At 43.2% G+C, this 16,449-nt stretch overlaps 1 protein-coding gene across 6 annotated transcripts in view; it reads left to right on the top strand.

The window, feature by feature from the left end:
- The window catches only part of AUTS2 (activator of transcription and developmental regulator AUTS2), a 716,369-nt gene that overhangs the window by 189,435 nt on the left and 510,485 nt on the right, over window positions 1–16,449 (top strand). For all 6 annotated transcript variants that reach the window (XM_065036489.1, XM_065036491.1, XM_065036490.1 and 3 more), the window contains exon 2: window positions 1,242–1,451. In XM_065036489.1, coding sequence (XP_064892561.1) covers window positions 1,242–1,451 — 210 coding nt within the window. The remainder of the gene's footprint in view (window positions 1–1,241; window positions 1,452–16,449) is intronic.

Here is a 16,449-nt window from a genome sequence, read left to right as displayed (position 1 = left end):
TTACTGATCTCATTAGTTTTAGTTATGAATTTTGTGAAGCTCTTGTGGTTTAGATAGGCATGTAGGGAGCATTCTTCAGTCAAAACCAAACCGATTTTTGCCTTTGGGCATGTTTTTTTTGCATTAAAAGGTGGCTTAATTGGAACGATATTCTCCTGAACATTTTTGCGACACAGGGACCAACAGCCCAATTTATTTTAGTCCTGTTGGTTATAATATTAAGTGACAATGAACAGAAGCATGATGGTTTACAAGATCATATAGTACTTGGTGGCAGGGCATGAAGAGCTTTTGGTCAAAGCAGCCAGGCACGGTAGTAGGATATGCTTAAAGTATTACATTATTTAAGTAATATGTCCCTCGTATGGAAATACTGTACTCTTACGTATGGAGTTCTTTGAGCAGATGTGACTTAGCAAATTTTATTTATTGGGTGTGCAATAGACATTGTAATTTACACTTTCTAATAGCTTCTAATTTTTCTCTCCCAATGACCATCCAGCCTCTTCTTCCTCTGCCTTTAATTTTGTATTATTGGAGAATTTTTTTCAAGTAATGTTTATTTTGAAACAAAAATGTGAATGAATTCTCCGTGTTGCAGGTTATCTGTAAGAAAATAGAGAGTGGCTGTGGGCTAAGTGACAAAACTTGTGTTTCTGGTACAAGACTTGAGTGGTTTTTATAGACCGTGGTTCTGGGGCTTAAAGACGTGCAAGTAACAAAGTTTTCAAATACAAGCCTTTTTTAATTTGGAAAGCCCCCCCCGAGATGTGGAAATCTTCTGCTAGGTCAGGCTTGAGGGAAATGTCCACTGACTTTGAGTTTAGTTGAGCTCTTGCCTTGTCTTGCCAAATACAGGAAATAATACAAATAAATATGAAGAGCCAAGCCTTGTTTGAATCAAAGGCCATTATTAATTTAAACGTTACAAACATATGCTGTCTTCTAAGTGCATATTTACTTGATACATGAGATGTGTCTCAGAATTAGGAGGTTGATGGTATGAAACCTAAAGGAGTGTGTGTCCGCTTCTGTGCACTCGTGTCATGTTACACATTTTATATTGCATTTGATGTCTTTTGATTATGTGGACACGCGTACAGACTGATTTCTCCTTCTCTGGTGACTGTAGCATTGTCTCAAGAATGCTTTGCTGGTCGCCAAGAATTACAGCTTGAGGTTGACCCCATCAGAGCCGTATCTTAACTGCTGTGTTTCTTTTCTCTTCCTTCCCTCTGCAGAAGGACGTGGCTCTGAAACCTCAGGAACGTGTCGAGAAGCGACAGAATCCTCTGGCCAAGAAGAAACGGGAAGCACTTACCAATGGGCTGTCGTATCTTCCAAAAAAGAACAGACTTCACCACCACCAGTACAGCTCCGACCGAGAAAATGATCGTAATCTCTGTCAGCACCTTGGGAAAAGGAAGAAAATACCGAAGGGCCTCAGACAGGTAGGAGAGCAGTTTTCTGTTGTGGGGAGGGAGGGCTTTGGCTCTTCACTTCTGGTATGTAGAAGCAGATTTCTCACTTTGATGGATCACTGATTTCAACTCCATTGTTGTTTTATTCTTGGGCTCTTGGGTGCCACTTGGTATTGTGTCTTGATACTAGAAGAGATTAACGGAGTGGGCAAGCAAGCAGTGTATTGATGTTAGAACTGAGGTGATGGATAAACATGCAAAGGTTGGAAGGGCTTTCCATAGCCTGGCTGTGGGATTGCCAGCGCAAACAGATCTGGTGTCTCTCTTACACATTCTATGCTATAAATGTGCCTTCTTGTCTTCAGACTTCGTACACAGAAGTGTAAAACCCCTTTGAACATCAAGGGCAAAGTGAGGTTATTGTGAGAGGGGCAGCTGTGAATCAAGACAAAGCTCTGAGACTGATTACGGTGCGAGAAGCTCATCTGTGGGATGTCAGTGGTACTGGAGTGTGCTCGTTTGGGTAACTCATCACCTGCCCTTGAGCAGGAACCTCCTGCTGTCCCAAGGCTGGTGTTCCCTCGCTGTGACACTGGTGCACGGGTGACAAAAGTGAGCAGGTCACATCCAGGGTTGCAAAGCTTGAGGCTGGAAATCTGGGACTCTTATTCAGGACTCTGCAGTGTTGTGTTTCTTCTTAAAAAAGATGATGTGATAAGTGTGATTTCTCTGGTGAGCAGGATGCAGAAAAAAGAGCCGTGTTTGCTGTTTTTGAATAAATATCACTGTGTGTGTCATACGTAAAAGACTGAATTAGAGCTGGGGATTTCAGGTATAATGTGCTTGTGTAGTCACTTGGATTGTGGTCTGTGAAACTCAAGTCTAAAGTAACAGCAAAGAGCTCCACTTTGACTGAAATTTGAGTGATACTAATGACGCTTTAACCAAAATGTGTATGTCTAATGGAGATGACTGATCTTCATTGAATTAGTCTTCATCCTTGTTGGGTGCAAACCAAACGTTGTTTTGCAGAGAAACTAAGGAAACAGTGAGAATTCAGTGCTTGTCATTTTGTGAGCTCAGCGAAATGGAAGGAACATTGAAGATGACAAGTACCTTGATTTTCATTCAATTTTGATATTGACAGTTACAGAAACTGGTAAAAAAAATGTTTTCATCATTATTTTTAGGCCTATACTGTATGTGGAAATAAAATAAGAGATTATCCAGTGCTTCAGCAAAGCAAACAAGTTGTAAAATCCTATTCTACACTACCACATCTGTTAAAGGTATTTCTACTAATTTAATTTTATTTTATGTGCCAAAGGGAGGTGAGAAAAGTCTCCAGGTTACCTGATGGAATGGTTATAAGTAGATACTGAAGGCTGCCGTTTCCTTGCCTGTTTTCTGTGTCTACCTACCTGGTTTTCACCCTCTTCATGTTTACTATGTCAAATGGTAAATGTGTGTGCTCTGTGCAATCGGAACTGGCCCTTGTAAAAGCTGACTTTGGCACTGTTTGATTCCCCGGCACAACCTTCTGCCAGGTGAAACCTTTCTGCCCGGTACTTCAGCAGCAAAGGAATCAGCCTTTCTGCTCAGGGAGGTTGTTTGTGAGGTTATGTTTGTAAAAATAAATATGCACTGTCTTGGAAGGTATTGAGTTGACAGATGTCATGGAAAATGGTTTTGTTTTTAGCTGATAAATGTGAGTACTCTGCTTAATTCCAAAGGGATAAGGCTGAGAGGGAATAAAATATCTTGTTCAATAGAAATTTAACACATTTGGTTAGGGGTATAGCTCCTTAGATACAAACATTTCAGTCTCATGAACAGTTTAGGTGCTGACAAATCCAAGTGGCTTTGGCACTTAGATGTGGAAAAATATGTCATGGAAAAGACTATGAAGTTATTTGCAAAGACATACCCACAACCTTTATATGTAGTATTTCTTGTGAGCGTTTTCTGTCTTCTTTCAAGACCAACAGTGAAAACCTTGAAAAAAGGAGGAGGATTACAAGTTGTGAGGGTGTTTTTCTCTGCTCATGTAGCACTTTTCCTCCTGGAGTGACCCTTGGCTTGGGTTTGCGTCCCCATGGAATTCCTGGGCTCTTGATGGGCGGCGGAGTTGTCATCCCAAATGGCCACAAACCACCAACTGGGCATACTGGTGTTGTCCGCTTGATGAGTGGAAAAGTCTGAACCTAATTCCAGTTTAATATTATGGATGTATATGGTGACCATGCCTTGTTGGTGCTATATATTTGATATGTAAAAAATGTCTCTTGCCCCTGTTGTCCACAGAGGAATCCTGATTTGTCACATGTGGATATTATAACTGGATGGCAGGATGCAATGTCGATGCTGTCACTTGCATTCCCATGCTGGAAGAGACCTTGGCTGCAGTCTGGCTCTGTTGGGGAATGTTTTATACCTCAAGATCTTGTTCGTTGTTCTACCGGTAGTTAAGAGTCCTGTCTGATAGACCTTCCTGTGCAGTGTGTGATTTGCTAGAACAAACTCTCCCATGCAGGATTTCCGGCATGAAGCTCCCTTGTCAAACAGATTTAGTTGAAGTCGGCTATTAGAAGGACTGCTAATTAGTTTTCTGAGAAAATCCTTGCAGTATTCATGCAGGTATTTATCCAGCTATGCTGAAATGCCTACAGGTTTATTGAAATCTAGAAAATGCGAAACTGTAGGTTAATTAAGGCTCATATTTTACTAGTGAGAAGACTTTTGAACTCTGCTTTGTGAGCTTTTATAAATGTACTTATTAAGTGCCTCAAGGAACTTTTAGTTGGCATTAAGCAAACATAAGACTCATCGGAATATTTCTCCAGTGTTTTACATTTAATTTCCTTTACACTAATTGGTGATGGCGTGCTTTTCTTTATTTCCTGTAAAAAACATTTGGAAATCTTAAAGTGAACATTTCTAAACTAGTGGAAGGGTGGCAAAAAGTTTTGTGTTTTCATTCCTCAGGGTTCGAGGAGGATGGGACATGCTGGGAAACGACTTTCTATTGCAGCAGGAGTGTTGAGAGTATTTTCATGGCGAGGGGGAAGGACCATTTCTCATTATTCAATGGGTGTGTGTTTTAGAGCAAGAGACACTGACTCTTGCCACCTCTACCAATCCCTGCGTCGTTTTCTTTATCTGCTGGGCGATTAATACACCTTCTTGTGGGAAAGGATTGTCTTTGGCAACTGCTTCTAAACCAGTCATCTCTGTGCTGGGCAAGTGGTATATTAGCTGGGTTATGTGTATTTGAGAGACACTTGCAGAATATTGAATCCCAGATATCATGTGAGTGCAAGGAAGGAGGCAAACTGGCCATGAATAAGGGGCAGATAATGAACAAAGAGAAGAGAGTTCATGATGGAGTTAGGAGGTAAATTTTAATGAGATAAAGGAAAAATGGGAAGAACAGCAAAAAAAAGATGCACTCCTGACTCTGGCAGTCAACTACAAGCATTATAAACTATTAGTTTTAACCTTGTAGTCCATTACATGAATCAGTTAAAGGGGAGGGGAGGAATTTATTGAAGATTTTCCTTCTCAGAATTAAGTTCATGATCCCCTTGGTAGTCTCGCCCTTAATCTATACATCTTAAATCTGAGACTGCTAAAGCTTTTGATGGCTGATCTGGACGGCCACTGTCATGCCCCGTCATTGTCACTTGTGAACGTTGCTAATTGTTGCAGATTTACTGAGGGCACCCTTGCCCTTTGCAGAGGCGCTTGTGTGCTTTGGTGCAGCAAACTGCTGGTGCGAAGGGTGAAATAACCATCGTGTGATCTGCATTTTTATCACGTTACAGTCCAGAATGGCTCTTGCACGCTCTTAGACAAGCCTGTGCATGGCAGGTAATGAGAGCAGAGCGGGAGGTGGGTGGTGGCGTTCCGGGTTGCGGTGACACTGGTCGGGGAGCCGAGCAGATGGGTTTGATTGTCACCGGCAGCGTGATCCCAGGGAGAGCCGACTGGTGACAAGCGATTTACAATGTGCTATTTACAGTTTGGGTTTGCAGTCTCTCAATGACATCTGAGTGCTCTTTAGCAACTGCTTTCATTACTGCTTTTCTAAGAGCTGTTAATTGAAAATGAAATTGTGGGTGGGCTTTGGGAGTGCAATAGCAGCTACAAGTATCATCCGCAAGCACTGCGAACTGTTACATTTCTTTGACTCGCAACTCCTAGCTGTGCGCAGCATTGGAAAAAACCTGTATATATTTGTGCAGTGTGAGGTTAGACACCTAGGAAATACTGCATACAACGTGCATACATGTGATAAGGGCTTGAATCCCCTTTTCTATAGCTGCTGCGAGCTGGGATTGCTTCACTGGCAGCCAGTGAATTTCAGTGCCTGCAAAACTGCCGAGGGTCAGGAAGGATCCTGGGCCGTGCCAACAGCTCCGGAGGACCAGGGAGGGTTTGCAAGCTGTGCGGGCTGCGTTTGGCCGAGTTCGGCGCTGTTGGAGGTCTGGCCCTGAGTCACTGAACTTAAAGGAAACGTTGCTACCGACTCAGGGAGCGTGACACAAACCTGCTCGCCTCTGGAGCAGCATCAGCGGGGCAGCAGGGACACCGCCATGCAGGAATGGAAACTGAGATAATGGATGTTACTTTCCATTCTGGTTGTGAAGAGAGAGGTTATTTTTTAAAATTTATTTCAAAATACTAGCACAACCGCTTTGAAATGACTAGGTTTGCTGTTTGTTTTGCAGCCTACACAGCTTGGTTCTGTACGTGCAAGTGATGCCAAAAGGCTCAAGTAACGCAAAGCAACGGGAGTTTGAGGGGGCACTGTTTTAATGAAACTTTGCAGTGTGTTGGTATTGTGAGCATCGTTTGTTTGGATTTATTGATTTATTTATCGATCCACCCTATTAACAGCTTTTAATTTGAAAAACAAAGTAGGACACAAAAAAAAATCAGATTGCAGCACTGAAAGTATAGAAAGGGACTGTGCTTTGAAGTTACATACATAGCATGAACAGATGTAATGATACATGGAAGAAAATGCTGGTGTGATAAAGGGAGATGGATAGATGTGGGATTTGAGAAGCCTGTAGGGTGGCAAAGGAAGAGCCTGTCTATAGGGAAGGGGTGAATTGGTGGGGCTGTGCACAGGCCTGGCCTGGGCCGGGTGGTTTTTCAGATGGGTAAATGTGGCACCAGGATGTGCGTATGGAGGATGTGCCCAGAGAGGGGCCTGTTGTGTGAGTTAATGTTGTCTCTGTCTGCTACTGTCCAGCTCGGTGTTATCTATTCTACCATTGTGCTGTTAAAACATTGAGTGCTCTGTGCTGGCCAGTTGGTAATTTCATCCTTGAAAGGGAGCCGCGCTTTATTTTGCCCGCATGCACAGTGTGTGCATTTCTGTATGTGTGAGGGAACGCGTGTCTGGAAGCTGGGCTGCTATTCAGCTGCCCCTCTCGTTTCCCTCTCAGAAGCCGCCGCTGGTGACAAACAGTGCTTGAATTACAAGCGTTTTGTGATTCTCAACTGCTGTTTGCTTCTGATCAGAGGCCGCAGAAATCTCCAGCTGCACTTAACCCGCAGTCACCATATCCAGTGTGTCATCTGGGAAGGCACCCAGCTGCTCGGCAGCATCCAGACAACTTCTGAGCCCTGATAATATATAATTGAGCTCAATGGGCACAGAAAGGCTTGTTGTTCTTTATAGAAAGGACTGAAAAATGATGTGTTGCTTCGTGTGCCTGTTGTTCTTCACTGCGCATCCCCCACAGGTTTAATGAAGTTCCTGAATAGGCCCTTTGGATTCCTGGAAAACACACACACGAGCAGGCACGTAGTGTGAAATCCAGAGCCGTTCCTGAGCCCAAGCGCGATGCCAGGATGCAGTTAATGTTTTCTGAGCGAGCGGGGAGCTGTGCAAACACCTGCATTCATTGATCAGCCGCTCGTAGAAGCTGCCACTTTAGTGAAGATCTGCCTGCAGTGACGTGTCGCAGGCGTTTCCCCCCATATAATCACCAGTTTCACCTGCAATTTTTCAATAAGCTATTGAATTATACCTCTGTAAATGATACACTGCAAATCCAGCAGGTCCTAATTGCTAATGATGGTTCTGAAAGACTTTCATTTGACTGTAATTAGGTTTGCAAGCAATCAGCTGCCCTTATCAGAATTGAAAACACATAATGTAAAATACGGGCTGGTGGGAACGTTGTGTTTTCTTAAAAGGAGGAGGGAAGAGGAAGATGTTTTATTAGCAGAAGCTGTGACATATTTTAACACCTTAAAAACATCATGTGTGAAATTAATTCTGTTCAGTATTATACCATCTGGCAGTGTTATTGTTCTGTATACGTTGCTATGTAAAGAGCACTTTTTTTCGTCTGGGGATGAGCCTGTGTTTGAAATAGTAATCATGAGTCAAATGGATTACTAAGGATGTTATCCCTGCTAGATAGGTTAAAAATACATATTGGGGAAACCCATGGACTCAAAATGGCTTCCCCGTGGAGAGCTGCACTTGCAGGGCTGAGGAAATTGGAAGAAAAAGGCCTTTTGCTTGCCATGCCCCTGTCCTGTGAGTATATATGCTCGAAGGTAAGGTTAACTCTATCCAAGTGTTGTTTATAGAATCCCAAGCAGAAAATGCCTATATCTTAGACTCAGTACCATGATAATTGTTTAGTAATATACTACTGTTTTGATCCTGTTTCTGTGTCCCCAGGTTGATCACCCTGCTTGGAGTCTCCTCTGGGATCTAATGGGTGGCAGCAGCTTCAGGCTCTGGTGTCAGCACAGAGACACAGAAGAATATAAGCTTAAAACCTGGTTACAAACTGGTGTTTGACCACTCTGGCTAAAATATCGGCTGTTTGGCAGTATGGATTGTTATTTAACCAGGACTCAAACGTGGGTGTTCATACCTGGTTTGCTGAGCAGTGTCATTATCATGATGTGTTACTTCTCAGTGGTAGAGCTTGTACAGCCAAGGCAGAGAGTGGAAGAACTTGGGTCACACCTAGAAACAGGAATAAATGGTGACATATTAACATCTCCCACGTTTCTGTGAAGCTGATGGTGTGAGCTGGAAGCACTTGGGATGCGCAGGAGGGTTCTACTTTCGCAGCTGATCAGGCTTGTAAGAAAATGAGCAATGTTGGCATGTTTTTATTTCTAATGCAAATTTTGCCGCTGTTTTCTGATCTGCCCTGCTGCATCCCACCCGGTGGTTTGGCTCTGGTTTGTGCAGCTGTGAAGCGGGGTTGCCAGAGAGATGTCACCCCCTGTCACCAGCTCAGGTGACGCAGTGGGGAGAAGGTGCCCCTGTGTGCACCGCTCACTGCAGCCGGGGGAACAACCTCCCAGCCAATTCCAAACTCAAAACCAGATTAAAAGCAGTGGCTACTGGGTTACCCTAATTACGTTAATCACTTAGATAGCTTGAGAAAGATAGTAAAAGAAATTACTGTGCACAGAGTAGTTGTCGTCTCCCAGGTTTCTTTTTTCTTTTAATGTTGGCACCCTACTGTAATTGAAAACTTAAATGATTACTAAAGGGGCAGTTTGGGGAAGTGAACCATACCTTAAATGCACGACGCAATCAATTGCTGTCTTAAAAATTCCTAAGCATGTTATCAATAAGGAACTAAGAAAACAAATAATTTTGACTGAGGCTGCTTGGAGACAGATTAAGCTGTAGCTTATATTACATGGTACTACATGGTACTACATTATTAATATTATATTATAGTAGCTTATAGCTTTATAACATTGTAGACAATATAATGAAGTGACCATTTTGAAATAAAAGAAACCGTCCAGCACTTCCAAAACTATTTTTTTGTTGTTGTATTCCACAAATAACTTAAATCTAAGCTAATACTTGTGACCTATAGGGTTAAACTCTGTGTTTTAACTGGAAGCACAGCAGTTCATCCTCAAATCTGTTGTGAAAAAATTGAAGTGTTGGAGCTATGTTACTTTAGTTTATTACTATTATTTTCTCTACAAAGTCTGTATTCCAACGGGGAGGAGGGGGAAGAGCAATGTGCTTAAATGTGGCTGCTAAAGGAGAAGGGAGTTGCCTCTCACGCAGCTCTTTTCTGTGTGAGCAGAGGAACAACAGGGAGAAAACCCCAAGTTTGCTTATGAACTGCAGTCAGGCCTAGGCCCAGCTCCCCCTGCTAGGCCTCCTTCCCGGTCTCCCAAGGCTGGAGAAGTCCTTCAATTAATAAAAATAGCGAAGCTGAGAATGGGTATAGAACTGACAACTGGTGTTTAATACTTTAAGAGATTTCAGATTGGTTTTGTCTCAGTATTTTAATAAAAATGTTTTAGGTGGATTTTATCTTAGCCGTACGAGGCAGCTAACGTTTGGTGTGTGAAATGTGCCATGGTACTCTTTGATATTGGCCATTTCCTTCTGAAAAGATGTTACTCCGATGAGGTTTTTTTGTTCGGCTACATACTTTTATGAAGAAAAATAAAAATCAAGTGCCCAAGGCAGGCAGAGGGTTAATAAAAATGGAAATGCTGTTAAAATTACTAACCAATCTGTTTAATGGCTTGTAGTCTCCCCTCCCCCTAACACATGTTCGTCTCTTGTAAAGCACCTTATTGCTTCCTGCTTGTTTACCGGTTTTTAGCAAGTCAAGCAGCTTTCAAATTGCTTTGATGTTAATTATAGAACTTGTTCAATAAGGCTTGCTAGGTGAAGGAAAATAGCTGGTATGTTTAAGGAAATAAAGAAATATGCAGACAAGTGCTTTGTGCATTGGTTCTGAAAAAGGAAATGCCAAGGTACTGATGACTTAGTGTTGTCAAATAAAGGCTATATTTGGGTGCACGCTGCTCTCAGCTTGCAGGGGTTGGTCTTAGTTGTCTTCACTTCTCTTGATAAAAGGGAACTATGTGCTGAGGACTGCTCCTTGCGATTGGAAAATGAGTTGGGTTTCCATACCTGTTGTGCCTCCAGCTGTGGGTGTGCAAGTCGCGGCCTCGTTTCCCCATGTTCATCCTGTAGGTAAAACCTGTTTAATGATAAAGAGCTTGTCTACCGATTCCTAACCAAGGCGTAAAGGTTTAATCAAACAATTTGTGCGGCGTTTGGAGAGCTTCGGTACCTGTGTGATAAATGAATGTTAATAATTTCCAGTACAGAGCACCGTTACAGCTGACTGTGGAGTTTGTCAAGAACCAGCGCTGTGTTCAGTGACCGGAGGGGACTTGTCAGGAAACGATCTAAAACCTTTAGCTCATTAGTAGCATTGTATTTATAAATCAGTAATAATACACAGAGGGGGAGGGTGGGAGGTGTATAGTTACAAAATGCTTTTGAAAGATTTGAAGTAAAAATTGCGGTCTTGTGTTTCTTTGTCAGAATCGCTACGTTTCCAGTGCTGGAAAGCTATTTTCAGTATGAAGGCTTGTGCTTCCAATGTTTTAAATAAACCTGTGCTTTAGTATGCAATAAATACTGAAAACAACCCCCTCAAACTCTCTTATTCATAATAATGATAGATTTTGATACAATTATTGCTGGTGCGCTATTACTGTTGTGCAGTAGGTACCGGTGGGCGTGTTGTTTCCACAAGCAATAAGTGCCGTGGCATCTTGTGTATGATTTTCGAGTCATCAGAAAACATTTTCTGGAGTAGAATATGTGAGATGGTAACATTGCACTGGGGGAAAGAGACCTTACCTATCAATAGCAATGCAGGCCTTGTAATTCTCAATCTTCCTAATTTAAATCACGAAAATCTGTTTTTAATGAATAATTCAGAGACCTGATTTAGTAGAATTATTTCCAGCCCATGTATATTAAACAGCCGACCTGCTATGGCAGTTCTGTTTAAAACACTCTTGATGGGGGGTTTTCTTTTTCCTACAGAAATGATCATCTTTGTCTGTTAGAAAATAAAGCTGCTGCGGAATTTTGTCCCTTTGATTACGTGAAGATTTTTTCTTTAAACCTCATAGGCTAAAATTCAAGCTGAAGAAAAATAAACCCCTTACTACAGGAGCTCCTAGAATTCAATTTGGAGAGAGTAAACCTTGTACTATATCCATTAGGAAAATGGCAGTATTCTTCCATTTCCTGATGTTATTCAATTACTTACCCCGCTTCCTGCTTTTAGCACAAACTGTATATTTTAGCTCATGACCTTTGACAGCAAATTGAATCAGAAGTGGAGATGCAATGGAAGGTTTTTTTAAAAGATTCTTTAAAGGCATTGATGTGTAGCAAATCTTGGGGTTGATTTGTTTTGTTTTTTTAATAAGCCTTGCTGTGGATTTTGTTGTACAGGGCATTTTCTTTGGAAAAAAGGAGTTTGAAGTTAATGTTGTTCCTTCTTTGCCTTGGAGAACAGCGGAGTCTGCATAGCTGCTCCTGCTAGTGCATGCCTGCTGCAATTAGCATTGCATATTTTAGTTAATACCAATAAAAGTGGAGTTTGTTTAATTTAGAATCAAGCCCTTGTTTAGATTGGATTAGCGCTTTAAGAAAAATATTTGACTTGTAAAACGATGCTATTGACACAAAGCGGTTCCAAGTCCGAAGTCGCCCTGAGCTTTGTCTCACCGCTGCTGTGGCCTTTCTTGCCCCTTCCCCGCTCACAGGTTTTTATAGTTTTAAAGTGATGTTATGCAGTTTAAAGCCTTACGATGGAATGAAAAACTGTCTTATTTAGCTGAAAGTCCAGAGTATAAACAGTCTTCTAAAGGAGAGATGATGTTTCTGTAACGCGTTACAAACATACGGTGCCTCTGAGTGACACTCGTGTCTTGGTAAGAGCTGAGGAACATCGATAAACAGTGCTGAAGGTGCATTCATGTGGCATCCCAAGAAACCTCTCCTCTGTCAGTAATTCCAACATGCGTATCAGGAAACCCACAGGGCATAATTCACCATCAGCCCTTTCATGGCTTTTATGTTGCCCCAGTTTTACTCTCTTGGAAATACAGGCTTTATTTTCCAAACCCTTCTCAGCACCACAGTGAACCAAGTCCCAGTGCCAAACTGATTTACAGTACTTGGAAGTCAAAGTCTTAGTAAAACTGGTGGGATTTAGGGTCTACATTGCCACTGTGGCTGTTGCCGTTTAGTCACAATCTGTTTCTGGTTACTGATTTTTCCACTGCTCTTGAGGAAGGGAAGCTCAGCCACTGGGGTTGCGGTCGTGTGGGTGGTAAGAGAACTGAGACATCACCTGGACAAAACACACAGCTTCTCATTTCTATAGGATTCTAAGTTTTCAGCATCTCCAGATCTGGTGCCCCTTAGAAAAAACAAGGGAGAGGGAATGCAGAAGTGTTTGGACTAATGGTGCTGTGAATACTCTCTCACAGTAGGAGAGGCAAATCTTCAGGTACATTGTTCTGATCTGTAGCTCCTCCTACATTGTAGCTTGTTTACAAGCTTTGCATTGTACTCCTTCCCTAACACTTGTGAATAGTGCAAACAGAGAAAGAAACCCAAACCAATGTATTTGTGTGAAGCTTTCCAACATAGGTACCCAAATCTACCCAGAGCTCTGCAGAAACCATTGGTGAGAACATCAGGGCTGCCCAGCTCAGCCATACACAGTTCCTGGTGAAACTTCTCACACACGGTGTTCCCTGAGCTTTTCTGTTAACAGTTGAACGAGACTTTAATAGTTCTTAGCTTTATCTGATCAGAATGCTTCACGTCATAGTTCCCCTCCAAATTTATTGGTTTTACTAATCCTGTGTCTTTATAGAATAATGACATTTTGAAGGGAGTAAGAGCCCAGTGATGTGTCCAGAACTTGCCCTTGGATTGAACTTGAACAGAACTTGAATTCAAGAGCAAAAAATCAGGTTATGTCTTAAATTTATTTCTTCCAATGCACAGAAGTGGACGCCCCCTTTCTTTCCTTGCGTTACAAAAGCAGCTGTGCTGGTATCTGCTTGCACTGGAAGTGCAATCTCTTGCCACGATTTGCAAAATTTTCAGCTATGTACACAATGCTGAGATGTATTGTGGTCCAACTTGGGTCTGTGCTAGCAGAGAGCCTGGCTTTTCTGCATCAATATTTGTCTAACCTGGTACAAGAGCTTTGTTGCTTTGGGTTGTGTTGCTCTGCAGGCTGCTCCAAGATACCATTTAATTCTTTCTTGTTCTGGCTGCAGCAATGCCAAGTATTTGTTGAACATCTGTCAGTGTGTTCAGATTATTAACCTAACTTCTGCTCATTTATGTTAATAAAAACATTTGAGCCTCAGAACAAGCATGTGTAACAGTTCCTCACACTACTAGTCCCACTGAAATCCAGCTGAGAGGGTTGACACAATCTTACCCCAACAGCAAAGCGTTGGCAATTCCCCCTTCACAAAGCATTCATGCACTTTGTGTGCCACCAGGACTTGGAAGGTGGCACAGCTTATGAATGGTTGCATGTAATATTCAAACTCCAAAGCGTCTAATTTGGGACAGAATAGAAAATACGGGAGACAGACACCAGAACTTTTTCTAGATTTTGCATCTGTAACCAGAAATTTGCGGTCTGTCGGACTGGTGCAGCGTGGTGGCTGTTGGGTCACGATGCCAACAGGCTGGTGTGGAGGAGCACAGAGTAATGTAAAGCTGGTGAGATCAGGACCTGCAGGTGCTTTTCTCAGGGCTGCCATGCTTTTCTCAAGCCTCCCGCTCCAGAGGCTGTGGGATCTGCATCCTCGGAGATTTCCACACCTCCCCAAGCAGGGTTGGCCTTGCTTGCAGTGCAGCTTGGGTGAGGTCACCCCCCGAAGGCCCCTCCGACCGAAACTGTTGTGTGTCACACTGAGCAAGTAATTCTGGGAACAGAAACTGCCATTTATGATGGTTATTTGGTGTCTGCTGTTGGGCTGCTAGTGTAATATGTGTAACAAGCAACCCTGAAGCCAGCTCGGGAAATGGTCCCTGCACTTGGGTCTCCAAGGGCCTTCACTTTATTGCTAGCACGCTGTTTTTGCTAGTTGAATTAAAGGACAGATCTCCTTTTTGGACTACATGCAGTCTGCTGGGCAGCAAAATGCACTTGGAGCAATTCCTCCAAGTCGTATGATCTTTTACTACAGATACTATTAATAAAAGTATTAATTACGCTGTTCTGGAATTAGGTTTTCGTAACGAAACCTCAACCAGAAAACTCAAGCCAGGTTGGCCAAATGTCATGAAACTCTCAAACTTGAGCTGCGAGTAAAATAAAAGTCTGAGTTGCTTTAAGGTTTCCAGTGAAAAGAATGTAAAACTTTTCAGCTTGTCCAAGTTTTGACAGAAAATCTTGCAGGACTTGGCAGGCCTGGCTGGGTTTCCTTATGTGTGAAACGCAAGATGAAGCTTTTGCCCATTAAGCATTTTGCCCATTAAGTTACTGTTTGGTTGTAGGGTGAGCACAGAAGTGAGAGAAACTCTTAAAGGCTTTCTCGCTGCCTTGCGGTGCGTACGGCCGCACCGACACACAAGCTGCAATTAAAAGCTGTTTTGAATACATTTCAAATGTTTGACTTGGATGGGAGGGGAAAGGCAATTTTCTCTCTGTCCTTCCTTTCACCCTTGAACTGGGACTTCTACAGCCTGTTAGGTGAAATGAAGAAGGGTTTTTCCTTTTCTATCCAAAAAGGCTTTTTAAGAAAAAGGAGTGGTTCTTAAAGGATTTGGGAAGGTTTTGCTGAGAGAGGGCAGAGTTGTGTTGGTGTGTGTGGGGAGCCGGGGGGGTCAGTTATTTGACATTTCTCTTCATCCACTACACTCCAGAATCCTGATTATTTCCAATATTTTGATCATTTTGAATTAGTTCAATGCTTAAAGTATTTTCTAATGTCCTGATTGAAATTCTGTGCTAACAGGGGTAAGTTGGGTCAGAAGGAGGTAAATAGCAGTGGCTGGGTTTTTTATCCAAAGCCCTTTTCTCTATGATAGAAAGAGTTTAATTATTGATTTTTACACAAGACTTTGTAACTCTTATGGAAATTGCCGTTAGCTCTTTCACGTGAACGTGCAGCTCGCTCATGCTCATGAAAACACTCTGCAGGGTTTCAGTGGAGTTTTGGAGCAGGGAGGCTGCATTTCCAGTAGTAACTGTGCTGGGGCAATTGTTTCCTTTGACATTAAGTCCCTGAGTATGATGAATTGCAGCCGGTTTCCTCTGCCACCAGGTAATCTCCACGGGAACATTTTGTGGTGACTTTTGTACTCCAAACCAGTTTGTGAGGCAGGTGAAATGTTTTCTCCCACATCCCAACCTGATCAGTGATACAACTGGCACCCCTGAGCTGGGCTTTGCTAGTCTAGGAATACGGACATTGCGCAGCTTTGTGATTTTTTGGCCGGTGTTGATTAACCACATCTTTAAGGGTTGTAATTTGGAGATCTCAATGGGGTAATGGGGTTGAGAATCTAGACTTTCAAAGGAGGTGTCAGCTGAAAACACCTGGTCTGGGCCCTTAATGCTTCTGTGGCTTTGAGCCTGCTGCTGTCACCTCTGCCGGTTGTCCCCTGGAGCAGGGGGAGCAGTTTTCCCCCCTGCTCGTCCTTGTGCCAGCTCCCCGTGTTTGCAGCAGCGCTGGGACTGCGGGCACCGTGTGTCCCCCCGTCGGGGGGGGCTCCCGTTGTACCCAGACCCAGTGCAGCGCCCTGGGTTCTGCTTGTCCTGCTGTGCCACCTGCTCCTCCTCCCCACCTGTCGCCTCCTCCGTCACACCAGTACACGGCTCGGGATGGGGTTTCTTTGGTTTAAATGCCCAAGAGAGTGCGGGTTTGGGGTGGGGGGGGCGCGGGTTCGGGGGTCCCGGCGGCGGCTCCTCGGCGGGGCTGGGGCGCCCTCTGCCGGCCGGCGCGGCGCACTGCGGCCCGCTGGAGCGGCCCTGCCCGCGGGGCCTGGGCGGGGCGGCGGGGTCTTTATTTTATTGATTTGATTTTATTTTTTATTCCCTTTGGCAAAAAAAATGCTCATTTAGGGAAGAGTTTGCTTTTTGTTTTGTTTTCCGTGACATTGCAGGAGCGCTGCAAGTCACAGGTTCCCATTTTGATCAGCCAGATG

Source organism: Columba livia, chromosome 20 (assembly GCF_036013475.1).
Source record: "Columba livia isolate bColLiv1 breed racing homer chromosome 20, bColLiv1.pat.W.v2, whole genome shotgun sequence".
NCBI classification, from domain to species: domain Eukaryota; kingdom Metazoa; phylum Chordata; class Aves; order Columbiformes; family Columbidae; genus Columba; species Columba livia.
The sequence above is the reverse complement of the archived record's forward strand: the minus strand, read 5'-3'. Positions and strand labels throughout refer to the sequence as shown.